The sequence below is a fragment of the Barbus barbus genome (genome assembly GCF_936440315.1).
Source record: "Barbus barbus genome assembly, chromosome: 48".
Classification (NCBI taxonomy): Eukaryota; Metazoa; Chordata; class Actinopteri; order Cypriniformes; family Cyprinidae; genus Barbus; species Barbus barbus.
In genome coordinates, this window is record NC_136726.1 from 1,726,414 (window position 1) to 1,753,963 (window position 27,550).

Here is a 27,550-nt window from a genome sequence, read left to right on the forward strand (position 1 = left end):
TTGGTTTCTCTATGTGTCCCTCAGAGTTCTGTTCTCGGTCCACTGCTCTTTATTTCCTATGGCGCAAACACGTGCTTAGTCAAATTTTTCACTGGCACAGACTCATTTTAAGTGCTTTCACACTCTATACTATATTAGTTCCAAACCCACGTCCCCACTAGATCCTCATCTGCCTGAATTAAACACCCTATCATGTCAATAAAAAAGTCTTTAATTAGTTATGAATCAACATTTATTAGTTATAATAACTGTATGTACACCAATCGTACAACACATATTGATATGCATGAATTCACTTTTATTTCACAGCTAAGACAAGGAAATCATTTATTTTACCACTTCCCTTTTGACTATAGTTTCTTCTCCCTTTACATAAAAAAAAATCACATCACAAAAAGGGTGAGAGAAAAGAACAGATGGGTTTACGTATAAGACCAATATAAGAAATGCAAACCATCTACTAATGATGGTTTCAGATGTACTCAATTAAGTCAGAATAATAAACCTGGGTTATTCTAGAAAAAAAATATATATATATCACAATAGCCTGTAAATTTTTGTGTCTGTGTGCGTGTATAAAATATATCAGAAACACTGGAAAGAAACATTGGAAAGTCAAGTGCAAGACAGACTGAGGCATGAAACTGAGAAATGTTTTACAGAGACTGTGGATGTGGCTCAATACAGACTTAATACAGTGTGCTTTATATCATCAAGTATATTAAAATTCAGCATATCTTATCATAACTTTAGGATGTTACATATGTTTGATGTACATATAACACAAGCATATATAAGACAACATGTTCTCATGATCACATTAAGACAACATGTTTATTGTATAACATCTTCAAAAACATAGCTTCAATATTTTGAGATGCTATATATAATATACAAATATCTTCTTTTTTGAGTCTGATGTTAGATTACATAGAAATGTAGGAACACATAAATGTATGTAGGGAAAAACATTCCAAACATAGATCAGATAGAATAATTGATATGAAATTGCTGAGAGAACTAGTCTGAATTAAACTCAAGCAAAGTACTACCTTTCTATTTCACTATAGAATTTTACCTTATGCAGCACAGAGAGGGTATAATTTCTATAGGATTACAAAAACACTTCATTAAAACTGTCACATCAATTAAACACTCATCTCAACTAACCTACAATCAGTGGCTTCGCTAGGTTTTCTGGGCCCCCTGTACAGCACATTTCATTGGGTCAATATTCCTCGACAGGACTCGTGGACTGTGGTCCCCTCAGTGGGGGGTGGATTGGGGAGGGAGAGGGGTGAGAGGACCCTGAGGGGCCCCACAATAGTGCAGGACTCTGTGCTCAGGGCCGCTCTTCCCCCACTAGCGACGCCTCTGCCTTCAGTATATACACAAAGTGCAAGGAGGCACTTCAGATTCATGCTTTTTAAGAAACTGGTGCAAAAACACTAAATGTCCATGCATCTAACAGTGAGATAAAACACAAGAGTGGCTCAACGATCAATGACCAAACAATCTCAGCAGTCTCAAACATCTGCTTTTTTTAATGGGCAACACTCACAACATCTAAAATTCACATTATGATTCCACATACTATATAATGTGGCAACATGAACTTGTGTTCATATGGCATTTATTCTCTTGGCAAGGGTTAGAACACTGGAACATCAAAGAGCTGTTTAGTACGCAAAGCATCATAGCAAGATGTCTTTAATTAGACATACTAGGGGTAGAATTCTATTGTTATCTTTGTTTAAATTTGTCAGACACAGGGTAGTGTTTAAAAGAATTCTCAAACAAATACACAAATAAAAAAAAAAACCAAAAACAAAATTTTAGAATCTTGTGATCAAAGATCATACACAGAGAAGAAGTGTTTTCATCTGGATTTATCACTCGTTTGAAAGAAAAAGTATTTTTGTCTGAATCTCTGATTGGCATAGTGAGGTATGTGGAATATGCGTGTTGATTGGTCAGTCTAACAGGAAGTGATATGGCCTATGAGTGTTTTGCAGCATTAAGGGGCTAAGAAACAGTCTTTTGCAATATGAGGGATAGATGCTGTCAGAGATGAATAAGAGGATAGTACATCCAGAGGTAGCGTTTTGGCTCAGGTCAGTTACAAAATACTCCTCTTTATGACGATTTAACCCTTTCATTGTAATACTAATACGTCTTCATAGTTAGTTTAGATGTGATTTCCAAAGCTCAAAAGAAAAACTGCTTAAAAATAGTTACAATAGCCTTGGCGATGTCTCTCTGAGGTAAGAACTTCAGCTCATTTAAAATAGAAGTAAAAAAAAAAAAGACGTCAGCAGTGAAAGAAATAAAGGCATTAGGCATTTAAATATACTTGGATTATAAAAACAGGTAAACAGTTCTCTCCAGCAGGCTAACTGGGCTTTACCATTAGCAATGTTTCGTTTTCCCTGACAAAATATTTGAAAAAACAAAAGAGTATATATTTTATATGCTTGAGTATATCTCTATATCTCACCAGTGGAAGGAAAAACTTTAGAGCAACTGTAGAATACAAATTGAATATATACTGTGTGTGGGCAAAGGCATTGATCTACTTTAGATGGGTTGAGCGCTATCAGCATACTGGACATATTAGTAATCAAAATAGAGTTGTTAATAATACCAGTCACGGTTATAGTGCACACCACACCAAATCATATAAAAATAGGCATGCTATTTGAAAAGATGCACTTCTGGAATCTCAAAGGTTGATGATTTTTAACACTGAAGCCATCATCTGTATTTTCACTGTATGTTTTGGTTGAAAACATAAATAGACAATTTGTGCTTTATTGTGAACTAAACGTAAGGCATGCATTCATATTTCAGTACATCTGGATGACGCAACGGGCTCTTGTAAGACCTGAAATGGAAAATATAATGGCCTGAAAGGTTTTTGTGCTATTGTGCCACCAACATACATACGAGAAACACCCTACCATCCGTTTCCTTGACAGAAAACCCCCCACTCCTGTGAGCGATGTGATAAAAGGAGCTCCAGGGGAGGAGGCTCTCCAAATAAACGCGACTTGTGCTTTTCCTTCCATCTGTGTGCGCTCGCCTCCGTCCCTACTTTTGTATCCTAGCAACACCATATTAGCCTTCTGAGAAGCGGCTGTAAGATTTGTTCGGACTGAGAGGTGCTACGGTGTTGCTCAAGGTAGCTCAGCGTGAGGCCAAAAGAACTAGAGGCAGGTTTCCGTCATATAAACAGCAGTGGGCGATGGCTCAGCAAGAAGCTTTGTTATCTGTCTGTTCTCCCTCTGAACAATTCACATTTTTCACCCCTTTTCAAAATACATACGTTTGGAAGTTTATGTATATATATTTATAGCATCGCAAATAATTTAGGGTAACTGCCTCAATAACATTATGTCAGTTGCATGTGTGAGCTTTTGGCCTCACATTCTTGAGTTACATGAGACAATATAATATTGTTAAAAACATGTTAGAAAAGAATAGAAACCATACAAATAAACTACAAAAACCCATTTGTTTTATGTGCATGAATACAGGTTGTTTTTTCTCTCTCTTTTGGGGTGCTGGGGTCTGTGTGCTTGCATTAATCGTTTTTCCAAGGTTCTTCCTCAACGTGCGTGTACTCCGTGGTTGAGCCGTTTGTGGCTGCCAAGGTTACCTGAAAGAGATTTTTGAGATTTCAGCAGTAAGTAAGATCTCTCCGGAGCAAAGAATTCTGAGACTTTTAGCAAAAGTACGCTCCTTTCAGCAAACAAATGCAACCAAAAAAATATTTTGAATGCAAAATGTAAAAGTCGGACAGATGGCTGTTTTTACCTTTTTTGTTCTGAAAGTGATCCGGATAGCGGAACAATATTGTATTGCTCCTTTGTGTTGTTACCATCGTTGTCGTGATGTATTGACCGATAGTAATGTTTCTGGGTCAAAGCTTTGACTCGTTTTCAAGTGAGAAGACCATCTCAACAGCCATTTATGAGCACAATTCATTAACAGCACACCTTAAGCCGAGCTTTTAAAAACTAACAGTGTAAACTACAGGCTCTGGTTACAGCGCCAAAGACATCAATATTTTAACAATTCAGAAAAGATCGATCACTGTCAGACAAAGTGAGATTTCGTTCTGAAAACAAGGGTCAAGATCATGATTTTTTGGTAGTACTGTCCAGCACACCATGTGTTTTGTATATTAAAGGGATAGTTCACCCAAAAATGAAAATTCTGACATTAATTACTCATGTCGTTCCAAACCCATAAGACCTTCGTTCATCTTCAGAACACAAATTAAGATATTTTTTATGAAATCGAGAGCTTTCTGACCCTCAATAGAGAACAAGGGTCCTACCACAATCAAGGCACAGAAATGTAGTGAGGGCATCGCTAAAATGGTCAATGTCACATCAGGGGTTCAACCATAATTTTACAAAGCTACGAGAATACTTTTTGTGTGCAAAGAAAACAAAAATAACTACTTTATTCAACAATTCTTCTCCTTCACGTCATGATGCATGCGCCTGCTTTTCCTGCACGTAAACAATGCATGCGCGTAGTGCTGCTGACGCAGAACATGCATGCGTATGTGTTGTTTACGTTCAGAGCAAAGCACATGCATGCCTTGTAATACTCTCCAAAATGGCACTACGGTGATGTGGAGGAGAAGAATTGTCAAATAAAGTTGTTATTTTTGTTTTCTTTGCACACAAAAAATATTCTCATAGCTTCGAAAAATTACGGTTGAACCACTGATGGACTATTTTAACAATGCTCTTACTACATTTCTATGCCTTGATCGTGGTAGTACCCTTGCATTTTTAAGTAAACTCTCACTTTAACACTGTGTGCTGTTTGCTTTTGTGATCTGAAGGAGAGTTTGGCAAAGACGTATGACTTCAGGCTTAATAGCCAGATTCTCTTAGAGTTGTTATGGTATAGGTATCATTCTTGATGTGGTTGTTTAAAATTTACACAAATTATATTCACAATCTAACTGCCAGTGCTGATGTCATAATGAATGCTTGCGATCAGTGTCTACTTCAGCTAAAGTTGACACTTCTGCTTTTGGCCTCTTTTTTAGATTAACATTAACTCTATTTCATTCAGGAAATATATATATGCAGTTGTTTAATTTTTACTATAAAACATTGCATATTGATGAATACTTTTGTTTCTGTCATTTAGAATTCTGAGCTCCAAGGTACACCTTGACACTAAAGCCATTTGACCATTCACCTGTATATATATATATATATATATATATACATATATACTATATATATGTAGAATATTCAATGACAAATACACAAACTGCTCTATGACAGAAAACAAAACATAGTCTTTTTTCATTAAAAAATAAATATAAATAACAAGGTACAACAATAGTACAAGCATTTATGAGTGGTTAATTTGCAAGGCTTCTACAATGGATTGCATTTTGATAAAATGGGTTAGTTTTTGTTAAGTTATTGTTTGCTTCCAGAGCATGCATGCACAACAGACAGCAGAAAACAGGAGCAGGCATTCTGTCTATTATACACCAAACAAAAGATGAAGATGTGTCTACTCTTTTGTTTAGTCTCAATGCTTAATTGCTGATGTTCTCAAACTTGATTATCAGCAAATGTATGTGAACTTTAGGCTTAACTTAATAATGACAAACTCAATCACATCTCTGAATTCAATAATGAAATGCCTTACCTGAAAATTGAGTGTTTAATCTTATTTGTATACATTACTGACACTCTATCCTACAATTAGATCCTGTTAAGTGCTTTGACACAATCTGTATTGTTAAAAGGGCTATATAAATAAAGGTGACTTGACTTGACTCAATAAAGCCTCCGTATCATAAATACATAAGAGTTGAATAAAGCCTGTTTTCCACCATCAGGCTGAAGGGTTATTGTTACCAAACCCTGCAGCAAGATGCTTGCCAGTTGCCACGGTTATAGTTTCTTTTTAAGATTAGGATGCATGTTACCTTGGTCACGCAAGAGTTTGTGACGACATGATACTGTGAATAAACCCTAGAGAGTTTGTGTTGTATAGGATGCTCACATCATGCAGAAAGGGGAAATTTCCCATTCTAGCTACGTAGGACACAATATTATATGAGTCCTATATTGATATATGAGTTTTAATGAGCTAGCTATTTGATGAAAAAGCCTTGTAGAATAATAGTGTACTGCACTAAACACATTATCACGTCACTGCAGGTTTTATGCAGCACGATTTGCTAATGGTTTGCATCCGCATATTCAAGTAAAACAGCTCCACACCATGCCCTGAATAATCGGCCTGATGGTGGAAAGGAGCTTTGATAGGTATAGCTTGTAGTTGATTATCTCAACTGAATTTAGGTCAACTGCACATAACATTTAAATAACTGATGTAGGAAAAAAGCTGCTAACTGCTGAGTTCATGGTGAAAATAATAATGAATTCATTGATTTGATATAGATTTTGATGCACTGATGTTAAAAAAAAAAAAAAAAACATTATGTTGTAATATGCTCAAAATATGCTCCAGGAAAAGAAGCAAAGAAATATGAGTACATATGCAATTATACTGTAGCTACCATGTATGTACATACACACATACATGTTTGTGCATATACATATATGCAAACATGCAAAAGATATCAGAAAAGAGACATAGAGAGCATGCAGGGATGTGTTATGTAGATGTCTCTACGTCCATAAGCGTGACTTGTACCTTGCAATCATCTAATAAAACTGAATTTTGAGCAGCATAGACGCACTGGTTGGAGTTGTTTTCATGATGGTTTTTGAGGTCATCATAGTAGGACTGGGTCTTGGTCAGCATCTCTATGTCATCAGACTTCCCATGTTGGGCGTCTAGAGCATCCAGCTCTGCCTTGGACAGATGGTAGACGATGCCAGCCCCATATGAGTCTCCAACCACATTAACTGAGGTACGGAAACGATCCCTGAGGAGAAAAAAACAAAAAAGATGGAAGGCTCTGTTCAGCAGTCACATACATTTCCTGAACATGAGTAGGATTCTCTTAAATATGCAGGCAATGCTGTCACTGAACATTTAAAAGTCCCAATCTGGACCAAATAGGTCTAGGATCAGAATACTCACAGAAGCCAGTCAACAGCCACCAGCAGACTGATATCTTGAGTAGGAAGTCCAACAGCTGTCAGAATGAGTAACATGGTGACCAGTCCGGCACTGGGGATACTCGCTGCCCCAACGCTGGCAAGTGTTGCTGTAAGACTAAATGATGGGAATGCAAGCACTTTAGTCTCATTCGGATTTACACATAAATCTTTTAGTAGAAATTCTTGTCCAGAACAATTTAAAGTGAAAAGAACAGCCAATTGCTTAAAAAGGACAAAGATGTTCTGAATTTTGCTTAAAAAGTTACTGAACACCTAGGCCTCATTTCTTCAGTACACCTTAAAATGTAGTGTAAGAGTCTTTTTAAAATACAAGATATTTGGTACATCTATTTTGGAAGAACAGTAGTTAAATTAAACTGTAACTGAAACAGACCATCTCCACAGCCCAGGACCATTTTATTAAGTAGAATAAGCCTGCGTTATCACAAGGCAGGGCAACTCTTGTAACTTATAAGACACTGGATCACTGAAACTAGCCAAAGAGACATTCTTAACTTAGAGATAGTCAGACCATTGACACGGCCCATTTAGGGGCCAAAAGTCCAACCTCCACTTCTCCAGGAGAAGGTACCAGATTGTCCTTTAACCTTCAAGAGAAGGAATTTCCCCAAATCCATATTGTGCTGTTTGCACCAAGAAGAAAGTAGTCTCCGCTTATACACATGTAACCGTCTAGAAGAGAAGGCTCTTGCATTTAAAATGTTCTCCAAAATCTCAGATGAAATACCACATTTAATCAAAATTCTCAGTTAATAGGCCCAGAGTTTCCACATTTCCAGACAGGGGTGCCACATGCTGCCCTGAACCCGAGAAAGCAGATCTGCTTTGATCCGAATCTCCTCCAGCAGAGACATAAGACCCAAGAACAATATACGGATCAGCCAAAAATGGAACCACCAACAGAAGATGCACTGCACACTCTCATCAACACTGTCAGAAGCAGGCGTATCAGCAGGAAAACATACCGACTGTTGTGCAAGAGCATCTATCAACAAGGATGATGACGGAGACAAACCAAAGTGGGCAAAAGGAAGCAAAGACATCCACCTCTGCCCTGTCAAACATTTGACCAAATCAGATTCACAGTCTGACGGTGCAAACTCCATTCTCCATGCCTCAATCTGTGTCTCGAGAGAAGGTCCGCTACCAGGATCAACTGACCCAGGATGTGTACTGCCCTCAGACTTGACTTTCATCTTAGTATCCCGCTGGCTCGTAATGGCATCTAGAAACTACAAGACAAAGCAGCGGCCAAAAGAGCACTCTGGCCTGGGTGAGACATGGGAGGAAGAAAGTCCAGAAACATGCAAGACATCCCGCATGAGACTAAGTTTTACAGTTGCAAGCAGAAACGGGAATCTGCTGGCAAAAGTAAACCAGTGCATGCTCACAGAGACGTGGGAGGAATGAAGCCCTTGCAAAAGTAAGTGCCAGAAAAAAAATTGTTCCTTTTGTAAGTACAACCAGCAGTCTGCAGGCATGTTCACCTCAGTGACAGAAACTTGCATCTCACAAGAGGCAAGAGCGTATTCCCCCTTTTGTCAATTAACTGGAGACTACAAACATGTCCGTTTTCATGATCGCATGGTAGTCCCAGATGGAAATGGATTAACGTCATCTCCAGGCATCTCCAATTTATGTGGCATGTGATATGATCGCCCCTCCAGACTCCACAGGCCAGGCACCCTTTGCAAACCTGTCCCAACACAATAATGAGGCATCTGTCATCATTTTGTGGTGACTTTTTCTGCCTCTTTAAGTTAAAAACTGGGGATGCTTGCACAGTATAAGTCGAACTTATATCGTATTATTGTTATTATTACTTTTTTTTTTTTGTATTTTAATATGAAGAAAATTGGTATTGACATTTTATTGTAACAGCAAAATAATTCAGTGTCCCCTAATGACAAATGTCTTTGGGTACCTGTAACAATGTTGAAAAGTCAATAAATCAATAAATCGATTGTTTCTGGGAAGGAGGCACTTCCATATCCTTTGGCTCTTTTCTCCAACAAAGAACGAGTATCTGCCTCAACACAGGAACTTACAAAGCAGAATCAATCATGGAGAGACGGTCTGGAAAGAGCTAGAGACTGACTCTTCATAGCCTTGAGCTCAGCATCGGATCGCCAAAACTCTAGCTAATGCAGTGCCTCAATAATTGCATAACTAGAGTGATAGAGGATAGCCAATTGCCCTTCTTTCTTCAGGAAAAAAGAGCCTCAGTGAAGCACTTTCATTTTTAAATAATATCCCAGATAGCAAGGTGACACTGATACAATGCTGAGTTTTCATCCAAAACATCATCTTGGTTGAGACTGATATTAAAATATTGTTTGATTAAACAAGCATTAGCTAGAGTTTTGGCGATATATGACATATTTCACACGCCTTCTGGTATAATTTTAAACAATGTTGTATCTACTTTATTATTTGACAAGTGACATGAACATGAGTAAGAATGTCACACTTTATACACAGCCCATATCTTGCTCAATGCTAGCAGAGCACCTTCCGTTCTTTCCTTTAGTAGAAGTAATGGCAGATGAGGACAGACAATTCAAGAAATGAGATGCACCCTAAATGCATCATTCATTCACCCTCCTAAAAACAATGACACTAATTATACATTGAGTTACAGTTGACAGTATGATCACCTGACCTGGAATTTGATGCTATCCTGTGCCTTATGTCATTTTCCTCAACTGAATGCAACTGGCCTCCATTTATTTTATTCTGTTCTCACTTAAACAGAATCACAAAAAAACTGCATCTTCTGTTTGTGATAAAGTGACAGACAAGGCTATTTTGTGATAATTAAGGAGATTACGTGTACATAAATTGAATCTGCAGCTTATTATTTTATTTATAGACTAATGTTCACATCCCAAACTTTTTTCCCCTGTGAGTAATGGCCATAACTCAGAGATGGCCACCTTCATGCTGAGTTTAGTTCACATGTCCAACACACCTGCCTGGAAGTTTTCAGTGATCTTAAAGACCTTAATTAGCTGCTTCAGGTGTGTTTAATTAGGGCTGGAGATGAACTCAGCTGAAAAGATTAGATACCCCTGTCATTGCGCTTCTATTTACAAAGGTTAATCGTAGAAAACATTGATATTGAAGTGTTAAATAGATTAAATGAATAGATTCAAAAGATACTAAAATCAAAATTAGAATGTGTTTGTGTTGAGCAGTTTAAAAGTGAATCATACTGTGTTTAACATATTAACATTTCTTAATGTGACTATAACCACTGAATTTTCACTGCTCTTAGGTGACTTCATGGTTTCTTTTTCAGATTTCAGAGAACATAAAGGAAAAGAGGCAGCAGTCTGATGTGAGCTAGCTTTTTAAAACTTGAACCACTGGACTACTTGTAGTCTGACAACAGACTGAAACAAATTATTTTAAAAGGTTGTAGTGCTTTTGTCATTTTGTCCTTTTTTGCCCCACTTTTATTTTTTAAAGATCTCTTGTATTTTTGTCATTAATTGTGTTAAACAGTTATAAATAATGTAAATTCAATTATTAATATTGTTGAATTCAATATTATTACATTTCAATATTGATTCGACAACAGTGATTTAGGATCAACATCACAGTGTAAGATTGATTCATTGCTTTTTTTTTTTGAAAATTAAACATTGTTTCAACATTAATTGCAGGTGCAAAAGTGATATTGAACCAATAGCACTTTGCAACATTAATTCAATCCAGTTAGCGTTGACGTATCAACATTCTGCTGGAAAAGGTGTTAGTGAGGCCAGCAGGGGGTGCTCACCCTGGTCTGTGTGGGTCCTAAAGCCCCAGGATAGTGACAGAGACACTACACTATATAAAAAAAGAAAAAACACCGTGTTTTGGATGAGACGTTAAACTGAGGTCCTGACTCTTCGGGGTCACCAAAAAAAAAAAAAAAAAAAAAAAATCCCATGGCACTTCTCGTAAAGAGTAGGGTTGTAACCCCGGTGTCCTGGCCAAATTCCCTCCACTGGCCCTTGTCAATCATGGCCTCCTAATAATCCCCATCCACTTGATTGGCTCTATCACTCTTGTCTCCTCTCCACCTGTAGCTGGTGTGTGGTGACCTCTGTGGCTGCCATTGTATCCTCCAAGTGGATACGTGCAGTATGCAACTGGTGCTGGTTGAGGAGAGATCCCCTCATATGATTGTAAAGCGCTTTAGGTGTACAGAAATACACAATAAAACACTATATAAATTCATTCAACATTGACTTAACATTGTTTCAACGGTTATTTGCTTGTCTGGGATCAAAGTGTGAACAGGTCAACAAGTCCATTAAAGAGTTGTGATGGTACGAGCATGTCCTTTTGAGGCATCAGTGACACTATGTCTCAGCGGGCGGTGTTAGCGCCATCATCCAAAGAACTGACATGCTTCTATATAGAGGCTTCAGACAATCATCACACCTGGAGGGAGATCCCATAGCTTCAGACTCTATGAAAGGGAACTTTAGGCATCCCACATAAACGTCTGATAAGACATTTCCAACTGATGTAAAAATCATTACAAGAAACTCTGGTAGCATCATTGACGTGAACGCTGTAGAAGAAATGTTAACAGCATGTAGATAAATTATACACCAATTTAATGTGTCAGCAGTCAAAATGTGTATTGTTTTGATAGTGGGCTAGATTTGATTAACATTTATTGCTTTATTAAAAAAGAAGCAGCAGCAATAATTGGTGCTATGCCACTGCTGCGGATAGGAAATAATAGTTCATTATAATTACCAACAAAAACCCAGGGAAATATGCTTAATATATGATTTATGCTCAGCTCCACCTATCTGTAACATTTAGTTGGTGCACAGTACCTACATTAATTAGGTGGATGTTAGTTCATATTATATATTTTTGAAAAGTAGCCTCTTCTGTCTTACCTGACAGTGATGATTTGACCAGGATCTAAATCAATTCCATTCATCTGGGCAATAAAAATGGCAGCCACAGCCTCATAGAGGGCTGTTCCGTCCATGTTAATTGTTGCTCCAACAGGAAGCACAAAACGTGTAACTCTCTTGTCAATACCAAGGTTTTCCTCAAGACACCGGAACGTTACGGGCAGAGTGCCAGCGCTAGAAGAAGAAGAGGAAAACAATTCTTACTCCGATAATATATTATGCTTGTGGTTGTCGCAATAATTGGCAATTTGGGACTTTTTGGAGCGAGCCTGAGAGACCAATTTTGTCCTTTTTTTGTAAATATACTTATTCATAATAGTAATTTATATACTTTAAATGGGTCATGAACTGAGAAACGAAAATTCCCTTGATCTTTGGACATATAAGAGGTCAGAGTACCATAAAAAAAACATCCTGTAAGTTTCAGAGCTCAAAACTTTCTCATTAGTCTAAAAACAGCTTATATTGAAGGCAGTCTGCCAAAACGACAGCTTGTGAAATGTTGTACTCTGTGATGTAATAGTGTGGATAAAAACCGCCTCCACAGATCAATGTCTGCTTTTACATCACTGTCTGTTTAGCTCCGCCCACTGATTCTACATCACTGTCTGTTTAGCTCCGCCTACCACTGCCTGTTTAGCCCCGCCCACTGATTCTACGTCACTGTCCGTTTAGCTCCGCCTACCAATTCTACATCACTGCCTGTTTAGCCCCGCCCACTGATTCGCACATAATGTGTTTACGAGAGAGGCAAACGCGCAGGTCTACACAGAAACCAAACGATAAAGATGATCCGAAGACAACAAGATGCTGTGCAGTGCCAAGCTGTGGAAAAACAGTCTATGCATTGCCTTCCCTCTGATCCCGACGTTAGGAAAGAGTGGATGAACTTTATTTTTAATGAAGATCCAGACCGCGTCTGTAACAACTGTTCACTTCATTTTACGACAGATTCTTTTACAAACAAGGCACGATTCGACACAGGATTTTCAGAAAGATTGAAACTAAAAGACGATGCTGTGACTATATTGAATCCAACAGTAATGTCACAACACAAGTGTGCATAACTGTTTTCATTACGTGATCACTATTGCCTTGTCTGTTATTACAAATCGTTTGATATGTATTGAGTTATTTATGCGTTTTTGACCTAAATCACAGCAGCGTCCATCAGTGAAGTATGTACGCTAACAAACATACAGAAGTGTTTGCCAATCATAGGAGTGGGCGTTTACTTCATAGTCTACAATCCTCCACACCTACTCAAACAGAGCGTTCTGATGAGGGGGTCAAAAACAGGACAGAAAATAGCCTATTACTTCTCAGTTATGTTTTCGATGTAAAAATCCTGATAACATTATAAGTGGACCTCAGAGAACAGTACAAAATAATAAAAAAAGGCAGTTCATGACCCATTTAACATTTGTGTGCTCATAAACTATGTATTGAAGCACGCACAGACACGCAATGATAAATAGTGCTAGATGATTTTTGCCAATACAGTTACCAGTATAACTGTTTTTCCGAAGGAAAAAAAAAGATGTATAAAAGAATGTTTCAGCTGTTTTTGTCCATACAATGAAAGTCAAAGGGATTCAAATGTTTTAGGTTCCATAAAGGAAATAAAAGTGACATAAAATAAATCCAAATCTTCTGAAGCAACCTCTTCATGTGATGAACAGAAAGAAATTTCACTCCTTATTCAGTCTAAATCAAATATGGTGACAGGTCAGTAACACCAAACCAGACTGTTTCTTATGTCATGATGTCATGACACAAGAACCAATGAGATGTGATGTTACCGATGCATCGCTATATTTGATTTGGGCTGGAGTTGTGTGAATTAGTTTTATGTTACCTAAAGATACCTAAATATAAACTATATAGCAATTACTTCATTGCTTATATTGACACTATATGTAAACTATCCTATTGCCCAGCACTAAACTGCTAATTGTGGACAGTTAGTATTCCAAACATTAACATCAACAATTTCTGTAAAGTTGCTTTGAACGAATATCGTGAGAAGCCATAGAACAATGAAAAAAGAAAAAAAAAACATTTACAAATGTATGGCTACATAGAATGAATATATAATTCATGCAAAGATCATGCAGTGTAATTTCATACCTAGAGGCTGTGCCCAGAGCCGTGATCCAGGCCTGGAAGATGCCCATGAAGAACGTGAAGGGGTTTTTCCGTACAATGGCAAAGTAGATGCATGGCAGGAATATGGCACCATGGATGATCAGACCAATAATAACCGTCACCATGTACATCCCCAGCTGCCTGCCCACCACCTCCAGATCTTTGATAGAGATGATCTTTCCACAGATCAAGCAGGCGATGCCAAAGGGAGAGTACCTATAGAGTCAATGCATAATGTGAGTGCATCGGTATAAAACGTATTATTACTGGACTTCGTAATCAGCTAGAGGACACATAAAGCGCAACTGACCACATGATCATGATAACCAGCTTCATCACAATCTCATTGAGTATGCTGAAGAAGTCAATCATGAGCCTAGCTTTCTCTCCCATCTTGCCCATACAAATACCAAAGGCAATGAAGAATCCAATTAGACCTGGAACATAACGAAAGACAAAGATATCAATCAATAAATCAACGAAAAGTGAAGGCATTATCTATAGATATCTGTGAGTATGGTCGCCCTACCCAGCACGTTCATTCCGCTCTTGAACTGGAGAGATTTCTTGTCTATGAAAATCGGGGGTGGTTTGGTGGCATTGGACAGATAGTCAGTGCTGTTGGTGTCTTCGAAATCAGGCTGAACTTCTACCTTCTTCACGACGGTCTGGATCTGTGCATTTCAACATCACCTCAATAAATTACACCAATTTATTCTTCCTCTCCCACTTTATTTCAGATGTCTTTAGCTGCAATGCACGTTATTAAATTAAACATTAAATACATCTATAATTACATGCAGGTACTTTAAATGTAAATACAACCAAAGTACTGGGATTGTTGATCGATTAAGAATAATTCATAAATTGCACAGAATTCTGTAATTAATTCCACTATTAATGACAACCTAATCTAAATTGTATCATAAATATAATTTCACACTGAATTACCAAAAGAATGTGGAAACAACATGATGGTAATATTTTCAATATTTCATATGTTAAATACTTGTGTAATTGCATGAGCAAATTAAATGAGCAATTACATACTATAGCCATTCAACATAACAGTATAAATAGTAAGCCAGGCCTAAATGGATTGATTGATTGATTTTACATTACAAAAACATTTAATTTGAGTGAATTTAAAATAATATACACATAAACCCATTTTAATGTCACACTTTCTTTTTTGGTATACTGTGTTTGGTGATGCTAAATTTCTCCAAATCTGTTCTGATGAAGAAACAAACTCAATCTACTCAACTCAGCACATTTTCAGCAAATCCACATTTTGGGTGAACTATTCCTTTAATGACCATACACTATAATGTGAACCAAAAGAAATAGGAAAGAACATAAGCACAGCTATCATAATTATTTGTAACATGTTAAACAGCAAAAAATGTGTTTATATTAAAAACAACAGAAATCAGTGTGTATTTACACAAGATGTATACCATATCAAATTTGTAGTAAAAATCTCCTGATATAAAGTGAGTCTGAACGTTCCCTGTGGAAGTACGTAGGACGTCCCGTCTTACCTGCTGGAAGCAAGCCTGAACCAAGTTCTCAGGGAAGAGGTTTCTGATAAGGTCAAAAAAGGCATCAAGACTGGAAACCTCATCATTCACTGCTCCTTCTCCTAGATTCTCCTTGAGTTTTGGGTTTCCAGGGTGGATGAGGAGCACCAGGATAACCCCCAGCACAGCAGCAATGATAGTAGTGGTCATGTAATAAATCATGGCTCTGGAACCCAGACGACCACTTGACTTTGCATCCAGACCAGCGAGACCTTAGTTAGGGAGACGTGGCATATTATTTTACACATATTCACAACTCAAAAAATGTTTCCAGTGCCATTATGTATTTTAATATACATTTGTTTTTACCACTCTAGCTAAGTCAGATAGATAGATATACAGTTAGGTCCATATATATGTATATTTGGACACTGGCACAATTTTCATAATTTCAACTCTGTATGCCACCAGAACAGAATCAAAAATGAAACAATCAAGATGAAATTGAAGTGCAGACTTTAAGCTTTAATTCAACGGGTTGAACAAAAATATAACATAAAATGCTTAGGAATTACAACCATTTTTATACACAGTCCCCCCATTTTCAGGGGCTCAAATGCAATTGGACAAATAAATGTAATTATAAATAAAATGTTCATTTTTTATATTTTGTTGAGAATCCTTAGCAGGCAATGCTAAGGATTCAGAATAAGGATTCTGAATCCTTAGCAGAATCCTTAGCAAGTCTGGAACTCAAGGACATCAGCAGAGACTGGGTTTCCTCCTTTGTGATGCTTTGCCAGGCCTTTACTGCAGCTGACTTCAGTTGTTGTTTGTTTGTGGCTCTTTCTGACTTTAGTTTTGTCTTCAGCGAGTTAAATGCTGCTCTATCAGGTTGAGATCAGGAGATTAGCCATTGCAGAATATTACACTTTTTACCTTCAAAATCTCCTGGGTTGCTTTTGCTGTATGTTTTGGGTCATCGTCCATTTGTACTATGAAGCTCCATCCAGTCAACTTTGCTGCATTTGACTGAATCTGGGCAGAGAGTGAATCCTCAGAATTGATGCAGCTGCTTCTGTCTTATCATCACTACACAGCGGTAACCCAGAGCCACTGAAGCCATGCAGCTCATGATCACACTGCTCCGTGTTTCACAGATGATGCTGTGTGCTTTGATCATGAGCTGCTCCAAGCCTTCTCCAGACTTTCTTCTTCCAGTCATTCTGGTACAGTTGATCTTAATTTCAGCGTCCAAAGAATGCTTTTCCAGAAGTGCTCTGTTTTTTTTAGATGCTTTTGGCAGTCTAATCTGGCCTTGTTTGCAGCTTATGGTGAAGCCTCTGTATTTGCTCAGGTGAAGTCTTCTCTTGATTGTAGACACGAGAGTGTTCTTCTCTTGGCTGGATGTTGTGAAAGGGTTTTTCTTTACCATGGAGAGGATTCTCCGATCATCACCACTGTTGTCCTCCGTGGACGTCCAGGTCTCTTTATGTTTCTGAGCTCACCAGTGCATTTTTTCTCAGAATGTACCAAACTGTTGATTTGGCCGCTCCTAATGTTGCTGCTATCTCTCTGATGGATTTTTGTTTTTGAAGCCTAACAATCGTCTGTTTCACTTGTATGGAGAGATCCATTGACCGCATGATGTGGTTCACATCAACAGCTTCCAAATGCAAATGACACGCTTAGAATCAACTCCAGACCTTTTACCTGCTTAATTGATGTAGAAATAATGAAAGACTAGCCCACATCTGTCCATGAAACAGCTTTTGAGTCAACTGTTCAATTACTTATGTTCCCTTGAAAACCCGTTTTATCCCAAATTTTTCCCAGACATGAAAATATCCAAATGTGTCATTAGTAACCCTTTGTACGGAGCCCCTTAGAGCTCATGGTGGTGGAAAGATTTCGGGGTGAGTGAAAAAAATTTGGGGTGGGAGGAAAAAATATTTTTCAAATCTTTTGCGTTCTCTCACAAAACTTTTGCGTTCCCTCGCAAAGATGAGAGAACTCTCGCAAAGATGTTTGCGTTCCCTCGCAAAACTTTGCATTCTCTCGCTTGCGTTCTCTCGAGGGAACGCAAACGTTTTGAAAAATATTTTTTCCTCCCACCCCGAATTTTTTTCACTCACCCCGAAATCTTTCCACCACCATGAGCTCTAAGGGGCTCCGTACCTTTGAAATAATCAATAGTGTTTTTGTTTTTTTGGAAAAGTGTGTGAAAAATTGTGGTTTATGGTCAGTCACAATTGTGACCGGTGGGATAATGTGTATACTGAATTAACATATTTCTGCAGCCATAAAAATTGTTATATATCTTAGCCCAGCTATTTTAAACTTTTTGATCACATTCTAGGGTTACTATTATGCATAAAAAAACCTTATGGAACACCGATAGGAACACTGAGATAAATAATTCAACCATCAACGCATTTCAAAATTGTTACTTTTTTGTAAAATATATCAAATTTTTATATTAGTGCAACTAGTATTACAACATCAATATTGTAAATTTTTTGTAACATTTGAATTTTTAATTTAGTGCAATATTTTGTCATTGCGACATTTTAGTGTAATTTTCACTAGCAACTGCAATTGGATTTATATTGTATATCTAAGTTCACTGCTATGCCAACGGTCACTATTGTGACTGTCAACATGTTTACTCATTCTATGACCACACTCAAACAAAATTGAATATATGTGAATTCATATATTAATACTAGACACCTTAAAGATAATGCGTACCAAAAATCTTTGTCATATCTTTATGTTGACATACTTTACTAGCCTTTTGTTTTGGAGCTTTGATGCAGTCATCATCTTCTCAAGATGCAAACAGGAAGTAAACTGCTCTGGTCATGTGACAATTTTCACTAATCATGTGAAACTGCACATATTTAATTGAGACCCTTTATTTTTTCCATATTTGCCAGAAGTGCACAAAAACATCAGTCAGTAAGGTTTTTAGAGCTTTATAAATTAAAAACCCTTTTTACGGCCACTACTGTGTATATGTGCCTTTTTCTTTGCCTGAAGGGTCTGATGAAGAGTTAATGTTATTTGAAGTCTGACACTTCAATATAGTGATAATTGGGGATCATAAAAGCTGTAATTCCTTTCCTCCAATTCTGTTGAGAATACCCTCAAAATAAAGCTCAGAGTGTGAACTTTAAGCCCATATTCATTATATAACTGTAACTGTGCATATGTTTTGGTCAGCAGCTAAAATAATAAAAATTGTGCCTGTGTCCAAATATATATGGACCTTACTGTATATAAAGATATGACACACACACACACACACACACACACACACACACACAAAAGTTCTTCTATATGTCTTTTGTGTGAATATCAAATATTATTGTTTTAAATCACACAGTCAGCATCCCAGAGATATGTGTATTGTCTGCTGGATATCTATTTAATTCCCACCTTTTAATTGTATTCATTTGTTCTCCCAATTTTCATTTTAGATAATTTTATAATAAATATTAATTAATTAGGGCAAACCCTCAGAAAAACACAGGGTGAGCTATTTTGTGCATGAAAGACAATCCTCAATAGACAAGAAACAGTAGATGATTAGCAAATCAGCTCTTGTGGGTGCCTTCAAGTTTGCATATGTTTTATACACAAAACTAAATCTAAGTAAAAGTAAATCTGGGCTTTTGTGCATTTATTCATTTATTGGGGCAGTCGTGGCCTAATAGTTAGAGAGCCAGACTGGTAATCCGAAGGTTCGCGTCTCAGGTCTGGCAGGAATTGTTGGTGGGGGGAGTGAATAACCAGCGCTCTCTTCCACCTTCAATACTACAACTGAGGTGAGACCCTTGAGCAAGGCATCGAACCCCCAACTGCTCCCTGGGCGCCGCAGCAATATGGCAGGCCACTGCTCCGGGTGTGTGTGTGTGTGTGTGTGCACTTGGATGGGTTAAATGCAGAGCACAAATTCTGAGTATGGGTCACCATACTTGGCCACACTTCACTTCACTTCTTATACAGATGTCAACTATATCCTGAATATGTCCACAATAAATGTAATCATTGAAATACATGTACACTTTATGGACCATTTATCACTATTACCTAGTTGCTTATTATCATGCATATTACTAACATATCGGCTGTTAATTAGTACTTATAAAGCACATATGAATGTCTTATTCTGCATGATCATATTTTAGATCCCTTAATTCGGCCCGATACCTAAACTTAACAACATTACTAACTATTAATAATCAATTTGGAGGTTATTGATGCAGAAGTTGTAGTTCATAGTTAGTTAATAGTGAGAATTGGTCCCTTAACTAAAGTGTGTCCTTCAGTTTATAAGCAGATACGTTTTTTTTAATTGTTAGTGCAGTTATTATCGAAGTCTAGCCTACTCTAGACAACTACTGGCATTACTAACATCACTCAACTAACTTAAACAGGATTTTTACGATGTAATACAGCAGACATCTGTAATTGCATGATATATAATATTATAACCATATGAAAATAAATATTTTCCACCCATCCCCCCCTTTAAATCCCCTAAAATAAGGTCCGTGGTTTACCCAAGCTCAAGATACTGTCACGTTTTATTCTACAACACAAAACACACCAGTTACACCCCTCTCATGATTTTTTTTAAACTGTTACTTTCTTAAAAAAGATGGTTGCTAACAAGTTGCTAAATGGGACTAAAGGCGCTGTAGGAGACATTAAATGTCATCACGCCAAACAGTTTATCAATTTAATTGTTTATCAATTTAAAGAGAATTTTCCAATTGTAGTATAATTTATAGTACAATTAATTGTAGAATAACCAATGAATAGTTTCCCACATTTTATACTGTTGTTCGATAATGTTTTAGTTGTTGTTGTTTTTGTTTTGTTTTTTTTACCCCGAAATGCAACAAGTCTTCGGATAGAAGATCGCTTTCCTACTGATATGGAGACTCTGGGTTCGTACCATAAGATAAACTCATATTACAATTATTCCATGACATGATCAAACGGACACAAGTCCAATATAGGGTACAACCAATGGCCTTTCTTGACACAAAATCTAATCACTGATCACTTCTCTAAGTATTAAATTAAACGAATGCACAGAAATTAAGGAACAGTTTGATGGTTTTTGAAACCAAAATCATGACATCTTAAATACAGTAAAGAACTATAAAGCAGAAGCAACAGCAAACAGAATCTGTGAGAAGATAATCTTAAAAAGATGTAACATTTCTTCTCACATAACGCTACATCAGTAGATTTTGTCTAAATTAAATAAAAGGCATGAGCAGGTTTTGAAAGGGCCTAAGGTTTAAGGATGACCTCTCTTTCTCTCTCACTGTTTCCCCTCTGTTTGTTAGTATAATATAACACACTTATCAGCAGAATTAGTTGTTCTTGGTTTCACCAATGTATTTAACATTTCCAATCTTATTGTTGGCAGCTTATTAAAAGATGAAGTTTGTGTTACCTGTGATTAAGCTGGAGATGATTAAGGGAAGGATGAGCATTTTTAGCATCCTCATTAGAATATCTCCAGGGAAGGCAATTACCATGACAATGTTGTCATCGATTGGAGAAGCCACACGCAGCAGCATACCAGCAACAGCTCCCAAAATCACACCTATGATGGGGAAAAGAGCGTTCCTTCTGTTCGAAAATATTCCTGAGCATACTTTATATATAAATATGTGGCCAAATGCGATTCCAAACACATAAATCATACCACCCATTTGAGGTTGTCTGGGTCATGGGTAGGAAAACAAAAAAAGTGTCTTATTGAGCCTGGGAATGCAGGTGCAGACAGTCATACGGGACATTTTTAGATATTGTGTCGAGTGAAGTGCACTCTTCTGCCACCACCTACTGTACCTAACTGTCATGAATCTGGTCTATGAACTTCCGTTAACTCACCACCAGAGGTCACTCGCTCACCACATGGACTCTTGCACCACACTAACTGTTGCACGCCACCTCATACTACAATTCCATCATCCATTGCACTGACGACACAGCTGATTGCACTGATCACACACCCTACATAAAACATGGATTCCTCTTCCTCTCTGCCGAGTATTGTATTGCGTTTATCACTCTCCTAGTGTTAGCTGCCTTACCGAGCCATTCTGTGTTTTTCTGTTTAGTTCCAGTATTGTTCTGCATTTATAACTCTCCTAGTTTTAGCTGCGATACGGAACCCTCTTTGTTGTCATAGTCTTGCCTTGTGTGTTTTTCTAGTGTTTTGATTCTTGCCTGTGTTTCCTGGATTTACCCCTTTGCCTTGACGTTTGGACTCTGTTTGCATCTCTCTTGGACTACCGCTCGTATAGCTGGATTATCTCTCTGCCTTGCCCTGTTGGATAATGTTCGCCGATCGTCGACTCTCGCTAGCCCTAGGATTGCTCTGTGTCTTGCCCGTACTGTACCTGTTGCTGTTGTTTGACCCTGACTGTTTATTGACTATGTTTATAAATAAAAGCTTGCACTTTGATCCGCACGTCTCGCGTCTCGTTCGCCCCGTTACACTAACAATCTCTACAGCACTGATGCACCCCTGCTGAGACACTGCACTTTCTGCCTTGATAATCCTAAAAAGAAGCTTGTTTTTTTATATCCTGGAACACACATAATCACACATGCATCACACTCGCCCACTCAGGATCTCTTCACAGACATATCATCTGCTATCCACACCTTCCAAAGGCTCCAGAGGAATATATTCACCTATTCAATTACTGCAACAACGCAATATAAAAATAACTTCCTCTGTTTTCTCTCTGTAGCCAACATAGCTTCAGAAATATTAATTTCCCACAATTTATCATGCTTTATTTGAATTTAAAATAGTACAGAATATTAATACTAAAATGTACTGTCACCTGCTCTCTTCTGAGCCTTTACTGTCCAGATACCTCTGCTTTTCAGCATCAGACCATGCTATGTGTGCTGTCTTCTTTTCTCTGTCTGCTGTTCCCTTTCCTCACTGTGGATTGTTGAAGAACACTCACCCATCACAGTCAGCGTGAGCAGCAGGTTCTTGCGCAACTTCTGGCATATTGTTCCCCATTTGGAGCTTGGCCTTGCCTCGATGGGCTCCAGGTGGCTTTCGTGCATCCTTACCTCCACGTGCTTCGGCATGTTTCCAGAACTGCAGAGAGAAACAGCCAGAAGAGTAAATAAGTCGATTCATGGCATGAACATGTAATCAGTGTGACAGTGTTTCAATGTTCAATGTTTCAATGCTCTCAGAGTGTGCTAGCAGCAACCAATCGTTCAACGCTTCCACAGGTTCAAAATGTGGATCCATGCATTTCATAAAGGTGTGAGAGTCTAGAGTCAGCCAGAACGGAAGGATGCAAAACTGGTAGGCTTTGCTCCCAGAAGTCAACCTGAGAAATCTGCATTCGTCATATCCATCATCACAAACAGTTCCCCCTTATGTATTTGCGACATAATACACTTCTGCCATTAGCTTTCTGAAAAGGCATTTTATCAACAGTTTAAGTTAAAATATCTAAGATCCACAATAGGATGCATACTGTCAACGTTTTTGGGCACAAGAAAATGTAAAAACTGCACTCTCTCTGATGAGGGGAACCTCCTCTGCTGCCCTTTCCAGAAGAGAATGGATTTCCCATCCTGGAAAAGGGGTTTCCTGAACAGATTTCACTGTATGAGTTACCCCTTTGAATATCACCAGGGTTCACTTGAACGGAATGATGTAACCATGATTTACAGTTGAAATCACCCGGTCTGACACATTCTCTGATGACTGCCAAGCGGACAGACAGGGGAATCAATGCCTGCGAGGACATCCACACTGATGAAGAAGCAAACCAGGGCTTTAATCCTCGCAAATCATCACAGATGATAAACCGCATACAAAGAGACTTTCTAAAAGCCATAGACGGCACACAAAAGGGGATTTATTCCACTTTGTGTCATAGAACAACAGGCTGAGAAAACTGTGCACTGAAGACAGAAAAAGCTGAAACAGTAAAAGCTGAAGCACCAAGTGTTCGCTCATAAGAAGACTACGACATAGCTTCTTAAGTGCGTGGATTTACTGTTATCAGAAAAAGCAAGTCAAGCGATGTACAACATCAAAGGATACTTTTTAGTAACAAGATACAGGTAAGAAGACAGCGTCAAAAATCAGGCCTAAATATGTCAGCTCCACTTTGTCTTATTTCAGATTGTAGGGCTTTTTTTTTTTTTTGCAGTAAAAAAGTAGGGCTCAAATCAAAAATCAAGTGAGTTTTGTCTGAGATCATCCAGAGTTTTTGTCAGATATCAGCAGAGTTTCACATATCTCCCAAAAACCTGTTTAATCCATATAATGACATCTAAGCAAATAAGCTTTAAAATAAATAAACAAACAAACACAGTTCCCAAAATTGGTACAAACATGAAAAATGAAGATGTAGACCTTGCAAATGCATTAGCACTGCTTCTTCTTACAGACACAACACTTTGGTGTTCATGTTGGCTGATCATGTGTGATCTTATGTAATTACACATTTTTAATTGGATGCGTATTTAAAGGAGCTGGCAGAATGGGCATATGTGCTTGTCTTAATGAGACAATCCTGGTTTCCCTATGGGAAGTTCTCCTCATCAGCGTCAAGGAACACAGATGGAGATCACAAAGTTTTATTTTTGATGTCTAAGTGAAAATTTGTTATCCAAATATCACATTGGGAAGTCGTGGCCTAATGGTTAGAGAGTCGGATTTGTAATCCAAAGGTTGCAGGTTCGAGTCTCGGACCAGCAGGGATTGTAGGTGGGGGGAGTGAATGTACAGCGCTCTCTATACCATGAATACGCTCAATTCCATGACTGAGGTGCTCTTGAGCAAGGCACTAAATGGCTGCCCACTGCTCTGGGTGTGTGTTCACTGCTGTGTGTGTGCACTCTGGATGAGTTAAATACAGAGCACAAATTCCCTGTATAGGTCACCATACTTGGCTGTATGTCACATCACTTTCTTCCAACCTCCACCCAAACGTCTGAGACCATCGCAGCTTTCTAGAAGCAGGTGTCCCTGCTGACAACACTTAAAGGGATAGTCACCCAAAGATGAAAGTCATCCTAGATGTGTATGACTTTCTTCTTTCAGACGAATACAATCAGATCCTTTTTTGGTGAACAGGTTAACATTAACAGGTACACACATACACAAAATCCTTCTATTTATTCCCTGCATTTCTCTTCTGTTCTGGCACCTAGCACCAAAGTAGTCCAAACGACGAGGTGTTGCAATCAGAGTGCTTATTGACGGGTTCCAATAGTTATGTTTGAGAACAGAATACAGCTGCAGTTGTTAATCGCTAAATCTTGACCCACTCTATGAAGGTGCACATATCTCATTCAAAAGCACACGTCACCCAAAACACAACATGTCCCAATCCGTGATGACTTACACAGCATTTAATACCACTAATGTAAAACCTTTGTCATAACACTTACACTTTTTTATTGTAATTAAGTCAGATCAAAGCCCAGAACATCACAGTCCATTGACCAGCTTGTCACGTTCCCACAGTGTATCCTAGGGCCATCACATTCACAAGTTAACAGTGCACAAACACAAGCATCCACAAGATCCATGTAAGAAGAAAACAGGACTCCACAGACCAGACACAAGGTCTTTAACTGAGCCGATGTTTAGTTCCTCTGTCTGGTCTGCACCTACACAGGCCCAGATGCTAATACGCCATTGATTCACACATATTAGACATTTGATCGATTACACTGACTGTGCGGATGGACTGCGTGAGTTTGATTTTAGTGTCAAAGAGTCTCAAACTCTCATATACTAAATGAGTGCTTTCTGCACACAAACATTTCAAAAGTGATGGTCATTATTAAAACCGATTCATGTTTAGCACACAGATGGTTCTGCGCTTGCTTGCATCCGATGCAAATTCACATTTTATTTTTTATCCAGCGCATTATTTCAGCTCACTAAATTTGTTTTACACATTACTAGCCTACATTGCTACATTGCATATTCAGTTCTACCAATGCACTACTAATGCATTATCCTCGCTGCATCAATGCCAGGAATGTGAGCTGCTTCATTCATGGCAAAATATTGCAGGAGGTGATGCAGTGAGCCCAAGGTGTGAGCTACAAACATGATTTTTTTAAAGAAGTTTTAAGAAACGAGTGTCCATTGTGAAGGATTTGTCTCTTGTTTTCTGACAGATGGTAAGCCAGGGGTTAGCCAGCTTTCACACTACGCCTGGTGCTCAGCCACAGATGGGCAAGCTCTGTGCTTTAACTACATAATGTTTATGTTTCAGACGTAGTAGCAAATGACAATTATCGTTTGTAAAAATACAGTCATAACCATTGAGAGAATAGCCTATCAAAAATAATTTGACGTGTTTTACTTTATCTTTGACTATGTGTTTAACTTTAATTCTTCTCCCAGTTCTACAAGCCACTTACTTTCATGTCTTTTGAGAGAAGTGGAAGAATTTATACATTGTGAATGAGATAAGTCTCACTCCCTGCCTGTGCTGCAACGTAAAACATGGCTGCTCATTATAATTCACAGATGATATAATATGACCAATGTACATTTACTTCTAGTTAACGGGTACCTTTGTCATTGCATGCATGCTGCTAAGAAATGCAGGTGCAATAAAGCTGGTCAATATTAAAATTGTGTGTTCTGTCAATGGATTTAAATAGTAAAATCAATCCATGTAATAACAGCAGAATGATATGTATATATGTGTTACCATATATAAATAGCGTGTTGCATATATAAAACTCATCATGCAAATGACATATTAAAAATCTCTATGCATAATAATTTACCATTTATGAATAATGGCAATTATACCAATCAGATCTGAATATTCTAAGGTTTTGCAGTCATGGTTATGTGCGTTTTCGACAGTTTCGCTGTCTTCAGAAACGGCCAGGAGGACGGTGTGTTCTGTAAAAGGAGAAGAACAGAAGGCAAGCTGGCAGAGTTTCAGGATGAGTACTGTACGTGTGATTGTGAGGGACTGACAGACAACAACTCAAACAACAAGATGATCACCCTGTTTCTTTCAAAGTCTTTATCATCCACTGTGAAATTTTGGGCTGCTGAAAAGTGTGGAGCCATTTATTTTAATTTGAGATTATTTTAGAGCATGGCAAAAATGAAATAAACCTGTCAAAGTTCACTCTGAATGTATTGTTTAGATCATTTGTTACGCATGGTGTGTGTGTGAGAGAGAGTTTGGTGCTCAGACATACAAAACTAGTCAAATGCATTATTACACGAATACTCGACAAGTTCACCACTGTAAAAAGACTTTTAAAGTTTTAATTGGCCACTGGAATTATGTAACTTTTATGATTTCCTGATTCCTTGGCCCAAGCTTTCAGAAACAGACATTTCACTGACAGCAATTACTGCCACATGCACAGTGTTAATGTGGATGCTTACGTATAACTATATGTGATTGGATATGATAAAAAATAAAGTCAAAAAAATAAATACTCCAAACTTACACAACAACACTTCTCCAAAGTGTGAGACCATATCATTTTAACAATACACAGTGGTGAACATCCACCCGCTGGACAAAAGGTAAAAACAACACCAGGCTCAGATCTGCCATGTTTAGTCACTGTGAACTTGACCTAAACTCTAGCGAATGCACCTTTAGGGCCGACCTCACGTACATAAAACTACAAACAAACAACGTCACAGATATCACCAAAAATACACATGAAAGTAACATTCATTAAGAAATGTAATTCTGGATCACAGTAGAGACTGCACATTGGATTTCTT

General features: G+C 38.0%; 1 protein-coding gene across 2 annotated transcripts in view; it reads right to left on the reverse strand.

Moving 5' to 3' along the window:
* Positions 1-216: 216 nt before the first annotated feature.
* slc1a2b (solute carrier family 1 member 2b) overlaps positions 217-27,550 on the reverse strand; it is a 62,750-nt gene continuing 35,416 nt past the window's right edge. Inside the window, exons 2-11 of one of the 2 annotated variants that reach the window (XM_079411664.1) lie at positions 22,755-22,894; positions 21,218-21,370; positions 15,763-16,013; positions 14,748-14,892; positions 14,529-14,655; positions 14,201-14,434; positions 12,050-12,244; positions 7,102-7,236; positions 6,709-6,943; positions 217-3,658 (exon numbers count right to left, since the gene is read on the reverse strand). In XM_079411664.1, the coding sequence (XP_079267790.1) occupies positions 3,584-3,658; positions 6,709-6,943; positions 7,102-7,236; positions 12,050-12,244; positions 14,201-14,434; positions 14,529-14,655; positions 14,748-14,892; positions 15,763-16,013; positions 21,218-21,370; positions 22,755-22,884 (1,680 nt within the window). In that variant the 5' untranslated portion in view covers positions 22,885-22,894 and the 3' untranslated portion in view covers positions 217-3,583. The remainder of the gene's footprint in view (positions 3,659-6,708; positions 6,944-7,101; positions 7,237-12,049; positions 12,245-14,200; positions 14,435-14,528; positions 14,656-14,747; positions 14,893-15,762; positions 16,014-21,217; positions 21,371-22,754; positions 22,895-27,550) is intronic. The other variant, XM_079411665.1, reaches the window with a different exon arrangement.